The 17,078-nt window shown below is 48.1% G+C and overlaps 1 protein-coding gene across 3 annotated transcripts in view; it reads left to right on the top strand.

Moving 5' to 3' along the window:
* The window catches only part of MEGF11 (multiple EGF like domains 11), a 200,018-nt gene extending 185,556 nt beyond the window's left edge, over positions 1 to 14,462 (top strand). The window contains exons 22-24 of one of the 3 annotated variants that reach the window (XM_032195318.1): positions 7,387 to 7,443; positions 12,075 to 12,281; positions 12,828 to 14,462. In XM_032195318.1, the coding sequence (XP_032051209.1) occupies positions 7,387 to 7,443; positions 12,075 to 12,281; positions 12,828 to 12,988 (425 nt within the window). In that variant the 3' untranslated portion in view covers positions 12,989 to 14,462. Of the gene's footprint in view, positions 1 to 7,386; positions 7,444 to 10,987; positions 11,159 to 12,074; positions 12,282 to 12,827 lie in introns of those variants that run through there. The other 2 variants (XM_032195319.1, XM_032195320.1) reach the window with 2 other exon arrangements.
* Positions 14,463 to 17,078: the final 2,616 nt, after the last annotated feature.

The following is a 17,078-nucleotide window of genomic DNA, read 5'->3' as shown; positions in this document are numbered from 1 at the left end:
ATTTGTGCCCCCAGGAGACCTCCTGAGCCCTCCCCAGCACGGCACAGAACAGTGTCCCCAGCCACTACGTGGGACAGCAATTTATCACGCCCTATCTGGCCGTGCTTGCTGTAAGGAAAGCTCAGCACCGCAGCGTTTGATCCACTGTTCCCTGCACAGCACCCAGGGAAGGCAGGTGAGAATAGCTCTGGGGGCTGGGATTTCATCTCCCAACAGACTTGGACACAGCAGAAATGTTTTTTTGTTCCAGGTCTTAAGGCCCAGTGTGAAAGCTAAGCAAAAATTAGTAAGAGATCAGGAAAAATGAAATGCTGTAGAGAGCAACAAGGGCTTCACGACTTTAATTCTTCTGAAGCAGGGCTGGGGTTTGCCCTTGAACTGACACTTCCTTCGCTGTGCTTTCAGTAAGGGAAAAGTTTCAGGGTGGAAAACTCAGCGGCTTTAGCAGCTGTGGTGGTTCCCAGAGCTTTGCTGCTGGACTTGCACAACCACGTAACTCCGCAGAGCCATTTTTGCTGTGGCACAGGACCTCAGCCCAGCAGAGCCGTGCACCCCAAACTGGTCCGAGCCTTCCCCACCTTCACAGCTGTGCAAAATCCCTGTCTCTCAGGCACACACGTTGCTTGCCTCTTGGCACCGAGCTCAAGTGAGACTCCTGCAGACAAACCCAGACCTTTCTGACACATCCTTCAGGCAGCAGCAGCCTCCTGCGGCTGGCACCGTGCGGCTGTGCCCGTCCCAGGCTCTTCCAGCACAGCACCTGGGTGGCAGCCCGGGGTGTTACACCTCGGTATTGCCTACGTTATTTTCCTTGAATTGAGAGAAATCTTCGAGCCATTGTTTCTCTTTGAACCGAGTATGCAGATGTATTTGCAACTCCCTCCTCGTTCCAAACAGCGCCTGTCTGCATGCTGTGTAGGTGGCTTTGCTGCATCCATCGCCATCGGTTATTTTGGTACTGCCAGCATGTCACTCCCTGTACACGGGCATCTGAGTCGTGATCAGCCGTTACTCCTGGAAGGAAATCCTGTCTTTTCCAGCATGCTTGTGTTCATTGCTTGGTGAAGTGACTTTCCTTTGTGATTTTCCCTAATGCTAGTGAACAACTGTCAAACTTCACTCACTTAAAAGATCTTATGGCGAGGCCAAGGTAATATTCATCTCCCATTTTGATTCATGACATCAGTGGGCTGACGTCTTGGGTGGGAACTGTCTGTTTCTTTCAGCATTAACCCATTATCATACTTTTTGAACAGCTCAATAACAAAATCCTTGACAGAGAAACTGCAGACTGGAGACCCTACAGCTATCTGAATGAACTAGGTCAGTAATTTTTAAACAATTTAATCATTTTGGTAGACTTTAGAGCGATTTCAAATCCCAATCAGCCTTTCATAAAGGCATTAACAATAATGAAAAATATTGGTGTTGTCTTTATTTCACTGTCAGAATTGCCAGTAGTGAAAGATCAAGATTTTAAAACTGTTTCTTTTACCACAAACCATGGATTGGGCAAGCAGAGTCAATATTCGCTCTAGTCTCCTTTCCCAGGTTGGTCAGTTGAATCACTATTTATCTACTCTACAAATGTTATTTTTTTAAATTTCAATTTGGGATATTTTTTTTCATGCTTAATAAAGTTTAGCACTAAATACTGGCATCTTGATAAAACCCTGGAGCCTCTGGCAGGAGCTGGAACGTGTGATAGACACTGTTGTCTCCTAGTCCATCATACAGTGACGATTTTTCATGCAATTTTGAACCACCAGCCAGTGGAAACAAGCCAAGAATGAAGCCTAATTGCCCTTTCTGAGTTTATTCTCCCTGGCTTCAGTTTTAACAGGGGTTTTAGCAGCTCTTATCTCAAAACCTATCCAAATTTAGTGCTTTGGATGCCATTTGCTTTCCTGTCCGAGCACTTGGAATTTACTTTGTCCATGGCAGAAAACATTTTCCCTTTCCTTTACTGGGATTACTAATATCCTGCTGGAAGTATAGTGTGTGAGGAAAAGTGAAATGGAATTTATGGGATTTTTAAGGTGAGCTGAATCACCCTAAAAAGGCAGCACCAGGCATCACGTCTTATCTGTGCTCTTCGGTAACACCCCATACCTTGCTCCAAAATCTCCTCTGCATCAGGAAAATCACAAAAGTGTCAAGCTTCAATGCAAGGCCTTTTCCATCATTATCAACCATTCAATGTTTTCTTCTTTATAATAATCTGCAGAGCTGCTCTTGTGCTTATCTGTATATAACATGGAGAGATGGGGGGAAATCAGGATTTCCAAATGCTCCACAAATCAAGTTAATTTTCCTTTTACCATTTTACAGCTTTACTCACTAGCTTTATTTATTTTTATCTTGTTGCATCCTGTGCTCCTTGAGTGCCACATTTGTCCTACATTCCTCTATTTTATTTTACTAGCAGAAGTGATGCTCTTGTGGTAAGAATGACGTAGAAGTGATAAATACTTTAGCTAAGCGATCTCCAGCAAAAACAGTCACATTTTTTTCCATGGCATTTTGCAGCCCAAGTATGTTGCTTTGATAAACATTTTTCCATTTTTTTTCTTCCCAAATATGTCTCTTTCACACTAATTGATAAAAATAAGATTTTTTTTTCTCCCTTTCCAACATTAAAATTTATGTTTGTGTCATAATGTTGAGTTCTAGTTTAGAGCAAAACCATTTTTGCATTCAACTGTAAAATGTATTTTCATTTTGTGATGTTGCTTTTGTGCAATAAAAGTGGCAGGTCCCATTTATATGTGCAACTTTCAGAAGAAAGTGGAAAACTTTAATTTTGAATTGTAACCATAAAATGTAAGTGAAGCCTATGAAGGTCAAATGAGAGCTCCTGACCTTTAAGCCACAGTGCGTATGGAAGAAAGGAAGAGTTAAAGATGTGTCACCTTCCCATCCCACCATCAGCCTCAGCTTTTAGGGCACAGGTGCCTCAGATCAGGTGTTGGAATAGCAGCCAAGCATTGCACACAGCTGAACTTGGTTTAAGTAGTTAAAAGAGCAGAGGACAACTCCTGTTACGACCCCATGAGACGTTACAAAGAGCAGATGTGTAAGTGAGCTGGAGGCAAGGAAGAGGAGTTAAAGGGGAATTGAAGAGAAATTCGGATCTGACAGAAACCCCTGAACTCTCCTGGTTATCCCCCTGGTTCCTCAGCCAGCAACTCCACCGGCTGAGGCAATGGCCCAAAAGGGCAGGCTCTTTGTGAGCATCAGGCTCACAAAAATGTCTGTAGGCGCGTTCAAAATTATAACTGTCACAAATAGAAATTACAGCTGGGGAAAAGGAAATTGTAAGTATATCCCTGTGAAATTAGCTCAGACACTCATCTTTTAAAACCTGTAATCAACTGGAGTTTTCTCCAAGCAAAGCATCTCTTTATCTGCATGTAATAGAGGACCAAAGGAATGCTTTCTGGAAATGCCACGTACTTTCCATTTGGCTGTGTATCTCATAAAGGCAATCACACTGATAAAGGGCACACGAGTGCTTTAATTAACCCCTCTTTGCTCTCCTCCCTCTTGCAGGCTGCAGTTTTACAGCTCTGGAAAACACCTTCTGGCTGCTCAGTTCACATCAGTGGCCTTTGCTGAGCCAGGGGGCACTCCCCAGGCAGTGTAATTGGAAAGGGAAAGAACGGGAGATGTCCTCTGAGGGAGCAGAGTAAGGGCTGTCCATACATAATGGATGTGTGTTCGGACCAAGGAGCAGCCTGTCTCAAAGTCCACCATGGTCCTTATTTCAGATGCGTGTCACGAGCAGTGCCACAGCAGCACAGATCAAGGAGATGGAGCAGACATGGCAAGAAAGGGGGCGAGTGAATCAGCCTGGTGCAGCACTGCCTTCCTGGGGAGAGTGCGGGTCAGCAGGCCAGAGGTGGCTGTGCGAGATGCTAAGAAAAGCTGTTTAATCACAGCTGAGGACCTAATGCAGATCCTGCCTCAGCCAACGTGCATATTCCCTCTGATAGCAGTGGGGCTTTCTTTGAGTGCAACAGGCAGAAATGTAGAGAAACAGGTCTGAGGTATGTGTATGCATGTCCATGCATATTTGGTGTACAGACACACATACACCCAGGTACATGCACTGCCCACACATATCCCGTGGACCTTCTCAGCCAGCAGGCGTTCTGCCTCGGTTCTGCAGAGCCCAGGCTCCAGGTCTGTATTCTCTCCATCTGGAGGTGCAGGGAGCAGAACAAAGCCTGTTTTTTCACTGCTGGCACATTTGCTCACGAGCTTCAAATATCAGTCTGTCAGGCTTTTTTGAAGAGATGATCATATCTGTTAAATGGACTGGGAGCCTAGTGATGAGGACATTTCAGACCCTAACACCTTGTGCACAAGCAATTCTCATGGACATCGGTTTGACAGATCAGAGTTTAGAGGTTGTGGTGCCAAGGAGAGGCAGCATCCACAGCTCTGCTGCGTGTTCCTGCTGTTTAATGCAGCCTAGCCCTGCTAGCATCAAGGAATGGCTTGCCTCTGCATTTTCTATTCAGTCTCTTGTTGCAGAACTGGAATTATTTGCCCCGTGACTAATCTCTCTTGCCATAGTCCAGCCTGCATTAAGCAATTGCAGACTCCAGCTCCAACTCCAAGCAAGTCAGAAGTCTTAAAACACCTACTGAGTTTAGAAAAGGTTGTTATGCTCATTAGCTTGAGTGGTGGATACAGTGGGCTGCAGACAAAACTGTTTTTATCTGTAATATGATTTCTCTTAACAGCAATGCAGAGACTGAACTTGTGATTTGCAGCACATCCTGAGTGGCTTAAGCTGTGTTTATTCCAGGGGACCAAAGCCACAAAGTGATTCAGAGCTGACTTTGTGTTTTCTCAAAGCCAAGAGGTGCAGAAAAATATTTCCAGCTGAGACTCTGATTTCACCCCAGCACAAAATTTAGCTTCAAACTTAATCCTAAGCTTCCCTGATGTGTCAGATTCCCGGCCTGATGAGGCCACATGCTCCTTTTCCACATTAACTGCTTTTGCAGTTTATAAAATACTGTATCCATCATTCATTTCACCTCTTGAGAAATGCAATGAATACATAAAGCAGGTTATAAAAACACCTAAGTATAGGAGGCATAAAATATACCTGAAAACAGAAGTAAAGGGAATAGGCTGGGAAGTGTTTGTGGGGTCGGGCAGCCCTCCCATGGCAGCACCAGCCCCACCCGTGCCTTTCCCAGCAGGTGTGTGTTTATTTTTCTACAGCCACACTGAATTGAGAACGGAGCAGAAGTGTGGCAAGGTGCAGTTTTACAGCTTGCTGTGGTCAAGTACTGCCTGTTCCCAACTCCAAACAAAATTCAGGCTCACTCAGCAGCAGCCTGCCGGCCCAGAGGGTCTCAGCGATCAAGCTCAGAGCAGGACAGCAATTCCTGCTGCTGCAGAAGCCCATCCAGTGCCTGACATTTCCAGGAGGACTGGTAGGAACTCGCATGGAGCTGAGCTGATGAAATATGCTCAGAAAGTGGAGTCCTTCCCCTCTGAGACACCGACGGTGCTGGTTGATATTGCTGCATCCTCCCGGCAGCCCCAGGGCTCCAGCCTTCAGTCAGCCTTGACAGTCGCAAGGGGAACGTTTCTGTAAAGATCTGACAAGGATGCTCAGATCAGATGATTCTTGTACACGACTTGCCTGTGTGCACAGATTGACAGCGAACCATTCCCACGGCAACCCCTGCTTGATAAGTCAAAGTCTGCATGGTCCTTATTCTAACCACCGGTATCTTCTCACTAATGCCTGGTAGGTTACAAAGATGCTGTCCCGCAGGCTCGCTCCTATGCTTTGTGCTGCTTGCTTTGTCTCTGTGGTTGATATTTTGAAGTTACTGGGGAGGACTAGGTCATGGTCCTGAGCAAAGTTATTCATCCCTGTCTTCTGCAACCTTGCTGGAGGCGTCCTGCATGTCCCCGACTGCTGCTGGGCCTTCCTGCTCCGGGGGTTCGCTCAGCCCGGCCAGGAGGAGGTGTGACCACCAGGGACGGCCGTCAGGAGCTCTGCAGCTGGGAAAGGGAGCACCAGGCCTGTGGATGGGAGCCAAGGGACGACTTAGCTTCACCCTCTGCACTCTGGATGCTGCCTTTGAAAAATCCAGGAGAGGAAAAAAGCACACAGGCAATACCCTTCTGTGCGAGAGCCTTCTCGCTGAGTGGTGGCAAACAAAGCAGAAGGTGCTCAAACATCTTTTTGGGTTGGTCACCCTTGGCCCGGAGGGAGAGAACCCCATCAAAGGGCACCAGCTGTGTACCACCAGCACCCTTCCTGTGCTCTGGGATGGAGACTGAGAATCAGAGCAAAGGTTTTTGTCTGATGTGCCAGTAACACACTGATTGTCTCATTTAGTGACTTACCTCATTTGGTAAAAGACAAAGCTGTCATGAAAAAAAGGTTTGGTGCAGCATCAATGGTGGTGACAGCTCTTTGTGCAGATACCAGAGGAAAAGCAAGGACAAATAGCTGGGATGTACTGTTTGCAGGGCTCTTTCACTAGCATAACTTCATTACTTTACAGGGAATTTCATGAGCCACAAAGACATTTCTGTCTCGGTAACCAAATTTGTGTTGATTTTGCTAGTCAATAAGGAATATCAGACTCTATAGTTAAAAAGATTTAAAGGCTTCCATTAGATTTTCCTTTGAACTGATTGATATCTAGGATAAATGTCAGTAGTGAACACAGAAAACGTACCTGGCCCCTTCTGCCTCTGCCTCTGCAAGCAATGCCAAGCTCGTACGGCATTGCACAAGGCAGAGGTGTTTGCTTCCTGCTCTCTGACTTACTGCGTTTTCAGTCTGCTGTAGTCACTCAGGGACTATTGTCACATCCGATATTGAACTGTGCAAATTTATAACCAAAGCCATACAAAGTAATTTCGAAGGATGGTACGCAGCTTACAGTCTCAGGCTGCGAATTAAATAACATATTATCCACAGATGAAACAAAGCCTAAAATTAGTCACAGAGTAACGTAACATGACTTGCAGACTGGGGTTTGGAAGGCTTTGTTTAGGCTTCTTTTCTCCACCTACCCTAGCGTTTCAGTAATGACCATTTCAGCAGACGTTTTTCCCTGCTCCTCTGATGGATAGCTGTTCTTGGTAATGAGCAGTACGCTGCTCCAGGAAAGCCCTCCCTCCCAGGGAAGCTCTTAAGTGTATGCATAATTTTAGGCAGGCACAGAATCCCCACTGAAGCTGAGTGCATGCTTACAGCTGAGGATGTGCTTAAGAGCCTCGCTAAATGAGGGCCTTGATGTACAATTTAGAGGAAAGACTATATGCTGCTCAGTAGTCAAAGCAATCCAATTTACATAAATATTTATTTCTTTTCCATTATATATCATTTTTATGCAGGTGCTTGTGGGATGGATAGACGTCAGAACACATACATAATGGAAAAAAGCTTCAAAGGTATGGTATCCAGTGCCTGCAGTCACCCTGCAAAGAGTGTGAGGAGGGTGTCGTAGAAGAGGTGAGCTAGGAGACCTGAGCACCCCGAAGAGTGGCCGTGCAGAGGCAGAGAGGGACAGAGCAATTGCAAAGGACGCTCAGCTGGCAGCACCCGACTCCCAGCCAGATGCCTGGGCCCCATGAATTATGGAGGCATTATGAATTATGGCTTCACGCGGCCGTAGGCTCCTGCCTCGGCAAAGCAGCTTAAAAAAAGGAGAGCTTTGCTGCAGGGACAGTGCAGGTGGAGCTGTCTGGCCAGCTCTTGCAGCACCTCACAGCCATCCTACAAGGACTTTCTGGTGGCAGTTGCTGCCGGTGCATTTCCCTGCCAGGTTGCAGCTCCGTGAGGCTCCCAGCCATCGAGAAAAACAAACTGACCCTGCTGCGTGGCCTTCACAGACGAGATTTATAACAGAGCTTGGGAAACGACCTCCCTCGGTACATTGACCAGCCACGAAGCAATTAATGGGCTCTGACTGGGGTTGGTCTAAAAAGGGAGCAAGGATGAGTCATGTGAACAAGGGCAGGGATTTTAGCTTTCAGTTGTCCTCCAGGTTCACATTCCAAACACTCCAGCTGTGCATGGACAACAGGAGCACTTGGCACAGCGCAAGCACTGGCGAGCTCGGCTCTGGCCCCAGTGCCGTAGCTTTGGGTCTCAGCCCCAAACAGGCTGGGGCTTGGCACACAGCTTGTGGCCCAGCAGGTGGAGCAGGGAGTCAGCCTCGTTCAGGACAGGCAGTCTCAGGGTGAGTGCTTCGAGCACTAATTCAAGGGTGCTGTGTCTGCACACAGCAGCTGGGGATGGCCCTCTGTCAGCTGAGTGGCAGATGCTGCCCAGCCTCTCTCAGCACCGTGCTTGGGCTGGTGTCAGCTGAGTGACGGTGAAAGTGGAACCTTCATCTGCAGCTGGGTGCGAGTGCCGTGGCCAAGGTGTTATGGAGCAAGACCTTTATCTGCCCCCAAAAGGATGCCAATGAATACAAAGCTGGTCTAAATTAAAAGTGATGATCTGTTGACAGCCAGGCCTAGAGCGCACTAATCACTTCGTAGTCTGCTAAATAAGGTGATATACTACTAGGTAGAGCATGGCCTTACAACACAGCATCACTAAAAGAAACCAATAATCCATGACCAAGTCTTTCTCTGTAAAGCTAAATTTAAAATATCACAGGGGTTACGCATGTGTATTTGACTCAATCCAGGTTTCAGCTCTTTAATGATTCGAAAAAAATATATATATCTTATTATATTGGAGCTAGTTGTTCTTTTCACAAGGAACTATTAATTTCAAGATTAGTTTAAACTAAATTACTGTATTTGCAAAGTTAAAAAAAAATGAACACATGCAGCCAGACCTCCCCCCGAGGAGACAGCCACACAGAGGGGCTGGGTACCAGTGGGATGGGGAGAAAACAGCACAGTGGGAGGGAACTGTGAAATGTGTTTTCTGCTGTTATGTAGTGTGTTTATTGTCCAGGATCTGAGCCGCTTGCTTTACATGCTTAGCTCCTTAACAATTCGAACGTCGGCCAAGAGGCCATGGCAAGAAAGTCAATGGGGCCAATGGGGCAGCAGCAAGGGCAAGGAGCCAGGGCCATGGGTGCACTGCTGCCTTCCCTGGGCTTTCGGCCACTCAGTGGGGTCTTCGTATTGTTGGCTACCTTAAGAAGCTGTTTGGGGAACAGTGTCCATGGGGATGAAAACCTTAGAAATGTGGTAACTAATGCAACTTTTAGCCTGCTGTGTCAATGTCTTAAAGAGAATAGGAGACGGGACCGTGTGGATGAGCGAGGCCGCGCTGCTCCTGCTGCTGGGCGCAGCTCTCCTCGCCCTGCCAGCCCTGCATTGGCCCTGACTCACCCAAGAGATGGACAGAAAGCATCTGCTAGCCAGGTTATTCAAAGAAACACACAGTCCCAAAGAAACACAGGCTGAATGCCCCCATGCCTACCCCAAGCCCTGGGCCACATCGTGACAGCAGCTGAGCTGTCAGAGGGCTGTAAGAGCAGTTTTCCCTGTGCATGCTGCCCACTGATACCATTTCCAAGCTTTTCTTTGCAGATGAGTCCTTTTCTCTTTTTTTTTAATGATGAATACTGATGCACTAGTGGAATAATGTGACCTTAGGCAATAGCATTTTAAGGAAATAAAATCAGTGCCCTTTGCGTGATTCCCAGTGAAATCCCAGCAGCTAGAAGCACTAATGCACATAGAGGCTCAGGGCGTTGCTTGCTGTGAGTCACTTGCTTGTTGCACAGGAACGCGTCCCACAGCTGTGTCATGCTCACCCCAAAAGCAGAAGGAAGCTGTCACCGTGCTGCTGTCCCGGCAGCAGCGAGGGTTGGCCAGCCTAATGAGAGCAGCCAGCAAGGCAGGCTGCACTGAACGTCAGACGTAAATGGGATTAAAAAGTAGGAGAGCGTGTTCTACCTGTGTGCACCACATTTCCTTAGCGCTTCAGACATGAAAGCAGGGACTGAGGCTTGTCATTATTATGCCGGAAGATATTCAGGGCAAAAGAGAGCAAACCGGTCTATGGGAGGGAGGGACGAGTACATCTGAGTCCCTGGCAACAAAACCCAAAATCTGCTTCAAAGGTCTGGTGATCGGTATCCAGGCAACCCAGGAGACAGGGACTTGAGAATTAGAGCAGGTTCCCTGCCTCCCCCTGAGTGCCCGCAGCGGGATGGGTGCTGGTGGTGGTGGTCCTGCTGGTGTGGTCCCAAGAGACCCCGCAGCCCCGGGTGGACGGGTGAGGGTTACTGAGTACATTTGAGCCAGCTTAAATTTTTAATTCATGATGTGAAATTTGACAACTGGTGCCAGACTTTTTAATTATCCTACAGAGGGCTGCGGGGTGGTTCCCTGCATACCAGCGGCTTCCCCAGGGAGCTGGCGCTGCCCTCCAGGCCTTGCACTGTCTGGGGGCCACCCACAGCCATACGCAGCTGTACACTTTTGTCACCTCCGGCCCTTCATCCCCTTCACACATCTACTCAGCAGCGTGACCTGAGGCAGAGCAGCAAGTCTGCAACAGCCTCTCTGCGCCCCATCCCAAACCCTGAGCTGGTGTATGAAAGGCTGTGCAGGGTCCCCTCATGGCACAATGCACACAGCAGTGGGCAGGCAGAGCCGAGGCTTTGGCCACGGGCACCCCAAAGGCCCCGGGGCTGAGTCCTCCTCATCAGCCCCATCCCTGCAGCAGCGAGTCCTGTGCCAATGTTGGCCCTGGGAGCTCGCGGCTCCTCGCCCACCTGTGATGCTCGGTCCTTCCATGCACAGCGGGGCTGAAGACTGGGGACCAGTGCATCTAGCACAGGTATTTTGAGCCTAAGGGGTTCCGTTTTATTGTAGGATTTGTTAGTCTTTGTCTGTTGTCCCCTCACTTTTAACGCTAACGGGTAGGAGAGGCACAGAGACGAGGTTTTTATAGGAGAAGCGATATCTTGTTGTCTGTCTATTTCTTAACCTGAATTTCTCTTTTTGTCTCCCATACTAGATAGCGGGGGCAGCTGGGATTGCAGCTATTTTGCAAGTCCCGCTATGTCACCGGGAGTATTTCATATATACCAGGATCTGCCTTTGTACTGTAACCCAGCACAAGAAAATGCCTCATCTTTCATTGCATCGCTCTAATTCTAAATTAATGGCACTGCCCAGCAGGATGCACACAGCAGCAATGGCACGTTCTTGAATGTCAATGTTAAGACTTATTTATTCTCTGTTGTTTTTATTATTATTGTTTAAAGCAAGCCTGGCCCTGGACCCGGCAGCAGGCTGGCATTCTCCAGCCAGGGTCACCGCCGGGGGACACCGGTGGCTGCCACTCTCTGCCCACTCGTTCTCCCCACGTAGCGCCTCCTCCGTCTCCTTCTCCTGTTTCCCAGCCTAGGGGAGAGGAGCAGTAGATGCCCACAGCACTGGGGAAAAGCAAATCAAAAGCAAGGCTCAGCTGGAGGCTTGTCCCCACTGTGGAAACCCAAGTGTTCCCCGTTAGCAGGAGCAGCCTCCTCCCAGTCCTAGTGGCAGAAGGGAACACAAAGAAATCGGTTTCTCCTCATGCTGGCAAGCCCCAGGAACGGGAGCTTTCAGGGGACAGAGCGCACACGCTGCACTGATGCAGTTCTACACCTGCTGGAAATGTTTTGCTCTCAAACATAGGGCATTCGGTGCTGCCCAAAGCCCCCTGTCCCTCCCAGGCTGGCCCAGCCAGGCCCAGAGGATGCTGCCACCTGCGTCGGGCTGCGGGTCGGCGCGGCAGCGGGGCGGGATTGCAGCACAGCTCCTCAGGAACCAGGGGAGGGAGAGAAACGATGGCCACCAAAAGTTAAGTACTGCAGTAAATGGCAACTAGAACCTTTCACGGCAAAACCTTTGGTTTCGAGCAGGTTTCCATTGCTTTCCTGCTAAGAGACTTGTGGATGCAGTGGTTTGGACACCCCAGAGCACAAGCGTCGGGTGTCTGTGCTGGATGCTTCAAGGATCTTCCTCACCCCTGCCCCTTCTCCCCACCCTGCCCCTCCTGCAGAGGTTGAGCTGTGACCCTCCGAGGAAAGCTAACAGTCCCACCCCGTCTTGTTTTGCAGACTACATGAAGGAGTCTGTGTGCAGCTCCAGCACTTGTTCTCTGAACAGCAGTGAAAACCCATACGCCACCATTAAAGACCCCCCCATTTTAACATGCAAACACTCCGAGAGCAGCTACGTGGAAATGAAATCGCCTGGTCACAGGGAATCCCCATATTCAGAAATGCCCACTTCGTCCACAGCCAACAAAAACATCTACGAAGTTGGTAAGTGGGGGGCACTGCGTGGTGGCAGCAGCAAGGTGCTCAGCTCTGAGCTGTTCATTCCAACCCTTGGTGGTTTTACTGCAGACGATTTTTTTTCCTTTCCTGAGACAAGTGGTGTGGACTTGGCATGGCGCAGGGAGGCGCTGGCTTGGGGGTGCATATCGGGTTGATTTGGGGAGCACAATGTTGGCAGGACCTGTGCTGTGACCGTGGACGTGAGCGTGGGACCACACCAGAGAGCTCCTCCAGCCCCAGCAGTGAAGGGCTTCAGCCCCCTGCTCCTGTTTTCATTTTAAACTGCTGCAAAGTCCAGTTGCATGATTTTGCAGGAAGTATTGGACTTTGGAAGACGTTGCTTGTGGGACTTTGGGAGCTCCCTGCCTTGGAGCTGTTTGGTCTCTCCCATGCAATATCCATAAAGCTGCAAGGGGAACAGAGGGTTTGGGAAGCTGCTGTTCTGTGCTTGTGCCAAAACGCATGAGTAGAGTAATTACAGCCCCAGGAGCGCTGCTGGGTGCCATAACCCATTTTTCCTTGCTTTTCCAGAGCCCACCGTCAGCGTGGTCCAAGACGCCCGTGGCCGGAGTGCCAGTTACCTCCAAAACCCATACGACCTGCCTAGGAACAGTCACATTCCTAGTCACTACGACCTCCTCCCCGTGAGGCACAGCCCGACGCACGGGCCATCTTGGGACAAGCAGTCTTAAAGGGATGGACTTCACTGTGCTGTAACACAAACTTTGAGGAAGCAAAAGAGAAGACAATCCTTTTCTGTGCTGCAGGATGCTGACGTGACTGCAGACTTACGCAAGGACCTAACGTAATAAAACATCAGCTTGGGCCAGCTGCTGCTGCATGATGTTATTTAAAAAGACATTTTTTTATATGGGTCACAGGAACTAATGAGTACCTTCTCCAGGTGTCACTGGAGTGCGTCATGCCAGGAAAGTGTTCACATGCTCCAGGCAAAGGCTCTCCATGGTGTGTATTCTAACCCTGGCTTTGCTGTAAAATACAACACAAAAACACGCTAAGTAGAAGGACTTAGAGACATACATTTCTACCAGCTGTATAAAAAAAAAAAAAAAAAAAAAGAACTTGTACTGTTAGGAACAAGGTGGCTAGGAATACGCTGAGATATATTTTACATCTTTGTCATGGAAATGGACATTGTTCCGAACGAAAGCAGGGAAGCTTCTCATTTCACTGTCTGGAAACCTCATTTACTGCCATCACCATACACATCCTGCACAGCTCATGCTTGGACCTTAGCGCTGAAACGTTCATCTTTACATTCAGTACCAGGCTATTCGAGTAGAGGAAACCTACATCCTGTGCAGGTTTTAAAAGGTAACAATGTCCAGTCAATGTCTTCAGTTTAAACAAAGAATCTCATACCCAGCTTACCACACTTTTAACAAGCTACACATACTTTGACCAGTACAGTGATGCTTTAATTCTCCTTATACAGCTTCAGTTTTCTTAGATAAATGCACTAGCTTTGTCAGGCAGCCTAAACTGCTGCACCTCCATTTACTTCCCTGGGACACTGCAGGTTTGCACAGGCTAACCCCTGGTTTGGTTTCCTTTCCTAATGCTAGGACACGTCGGCTTCTCTAGGCCATCTTTACAAACCACTCCATTGTGATTCACCTGACAGCATGCCATTTATGACACCCTTTAATTTGATGTGCATTACCATGTAGTGCAACTTTATTTGTTGATGATTCTACCTGAAACATCATTAAATTGAGCTGAAACTGGGTTTTCTTTTTCAGCAGCTGTTTGTGAAATAATTATCACGGGGTTGACTTATGGTAAAGCTTTGGACTAAGCCACAATGATTTTTTTATTTTATTTTTTGTGTGTGTGATCCTTATTGACCTAGAAAGTAGAATACTTGCCGTTAAGCAGTTCCTTGTAGATTTTGAGCATGAAGTAGTATTGATTCTAAGTATGTAATTTTATTAGGCAAACGTGGAAGTAGCAAGATGATTGCCTCTGAAATATAAAAAAAAAAAAATATTCTGTTGCACATTCACCAGTCTGATGGAAGCAGAAGAGAATGAAACCAACACCAAGCAGTTTGCTCAAAGCATGATCGCTCGTGTAGCTGCTGCTGCAGGGGACTCTCCGAGGAGCCTCCCAGCTCGGAGGCAGTGGCTGCAACTCAGCTCCAAGTCCAACGGGGCCACGGATCACTGGGAGTGCCCCAGGCCGGGTGGTGCTGAGCCCACACAGTGCCCCTGGATGCTCATCTCAGGGTGCAGGAGCCCTGGCACTGCTCTGCTGCAGGAGCTGGGACGCCGTGGGGTGGTCGGGTTGGCTCTGAACCCCTCTGTGCAAAGCAGGAGCTTGGCAGCGAGACAGCTGAGCTGAGCCCAGAGATCCCCCCAGGCTTGCAGAGCAGCAGATTTTCAGTATTTACATGAATGCTGCATGTGTGCATGGGGGCGATGACTGATCAGCAATAGCAATTTTATTTTCCAGGAAAGCCTTATTTGAGATGTAACTAGACAATTATTTTGTAGAGCCAGTAGGGATATATTTTGCATACGTGTATGGAAAGACTTACCTCAAAAATAGCAAGGGAAAGGCAGTTTGATAAGGAATCCTCTGGTTAGAGACCTACCGTGACATCGAGCACAAACAGTCTCAGCTGCCAGCCTGACCAATGTCTGTGTGTGTGTTGCTGTAAAGTTTGGGATGAGAGAGCAGAGATTGGCTCAGATGTGTTTGTTTTTTTTCAAAGCTGGAGTTTCAAACCAAATGCAACAATGTGCATAGAGCTTCATAGGAGAAAGAAAACAACAAAAACAACAACAAAGCAAGTACCTTCTTGTATATTAGCATTAGCTTAGAAAATAGGCACCAAAATGGCAATACTTTTTTAAGGCAAGACAGATTTGTAATATATTTGTTCACTGTGCGAAGGTATTCTACCTTGTACAAAATAAATTGAATTTCTCTCAATGTGCATTTCTCAAACGTGCTCATTTTGCAGACCAAAACTTCCAACCCGTGCTCAGGCCCACGTTCTCCACACACCAGTGCTGCAAGGGGCTGTCCACTCCTGCAGGGAAAGCCCCAGAGGCATCAGCCTTCCACACCAGAGGCTGGTTGCTCTGTTGCAGGACTTCTCAGAAAGCTCCATGGTGTAATTTGGACTGCAGTTTTGAAGTCATTTTGAATAAGGCTCAGCTTTAAAAAGAAAATAGCTGGAAAATCAGGCATCTTCTCACAATTCTGGTAGGGCTGCTTCCAGAGGTTAACCTTAGAAGGTCTGAGTGACACCGGGGTGATGCAGAGCTCACACACCTCCGGTGAGGCGAGTGCCAGCTGCAGGTCTCCCCACAACACGTCTCAGCGCTCAGTGACAGCAGTAGGATGCAGTGGGATGGGCACAGGAGGACACCGATCAGCAGTGACCCTGCTGCAGCCGGCAGCGATGAGACCAGGCACGCTGCAGCCACCTCAGCACCCGGCTGCTCCCGCCAAGCCTGATCAATAAACCATGAGCATGGATTTGCAGCTGAAACACCTTCAGAGCTGATGACTCCGAGGCAATGCAGCAGACCGCTACACGTTGAAGCTTTTTCAATATTTGCGCTTCATATTTCTAAAAATCTTGTTAACTAAAGCCCAGCATGTAATCCTCTTACCTGACAAGCCACACTCAATAAGCTATTAAAGTCTGGAAACTCATCAGGTTTGAACTGATAGAAAAAGTAATTCTAGTTTAATAAAAATGTCTTTAAATCAGAACAATTCCACGTCCATTCTGCTTAAGAGTCAGAGCCTCAGCTCCCATCATGCAGGAGCCACCGACACCCACCAAGCAGCTTCAGGACAGGTAAGGCTGGGGCTTTCAAATATGTAAATGAGAGTAAAAGCTCTTGGCAAGTAAAGCCAATTTTGCACCATTACGCACAGCTCCCAGAAACTCAGAAAGCTCATTTCAGTGCCCAAAAGCAATATTAAAATCAGTCGCCTCCTATTAGCAGAGAAGAGACACTTCAGTACATAAGTAATGCCAATTACAGCAGAGATGATTAACCAGCAGCTTAGCAGGAGCAATGCCTGGCAGGTCAGTGTCCAGACGGAGCAGCGCCTTGCCCTGTCTGCCCAAACACAAAGGCTTTACTAGGTAAGGAGCTGCATCTGAGTACGTGCTCAATTTGATTATACTTCAGAAGTCAATATATTGTTTATGAAGGCTTTACGAACAATTGAATGAAAACTTTGAATTCCACGTTGCAGCAGTTTGCAATTACAGAACCAGTTTTTGCAAGGCATTTCGAAGGATTTCTAATTGTAAAGTTCTAATGACAATAAAGAAGAGTTCTTACTTGGTCTATCAGCACGTCCAGCCATGTCACAGCTTCAGGACTTGAACGCAGCCCAGGCTGTCCCGAGGCGAGGAAGCATGAGCACGCACAGCGACACCGCGTGTGGCAGGGGCCTGCAGCTGGGGTCCGTGCTCCTCCAGGCTCCGCTGTGCTCGCGTTTACCGCAGGAGGAAGCGCCGTGCGTAAAGCCATGCGAAATCCACGCCTGAGTCAGGCTGTCCGACGAAGTGAATGGGAAAGGGGAGCGAAGTGAACCTCACCCTGCATTTCCAGTTGACAAATTTAGAAGCTGGCTGCCCTGGTAATTTGGTTAATTCCAAAACACCCTCCTGTCTGGCCAAAGAAAGTACTCTGAGAACAGTTCCCACAACGAGCAGGGGCTCCATCTTACACCTCCAGCTCAGACTCCTGTGATAAATAAGAAGGCCCCAAAATTTCAGGCTGTTTC

Source organism: Aythya fuligula, chromosome 11 (genome assembly GCF_009819795.1).
Source record: "Aythya fuligula isolate bAytFul2 chromosome 11, bAytFul2.pri, whole genome shotgun sequence".
Taxonomy (NCBI): domain Eukaryota; kingdom Metazoa; phylum Chordata; class Aves; order Anseriformes; family Anatidae; genus Aythya; species Aythya fuligula.
The sequence above is the reverse complement of the archived record's forward strand: the minus strand, read 5'-3'. Positions and strand labels throughout refer to the sequence as shown.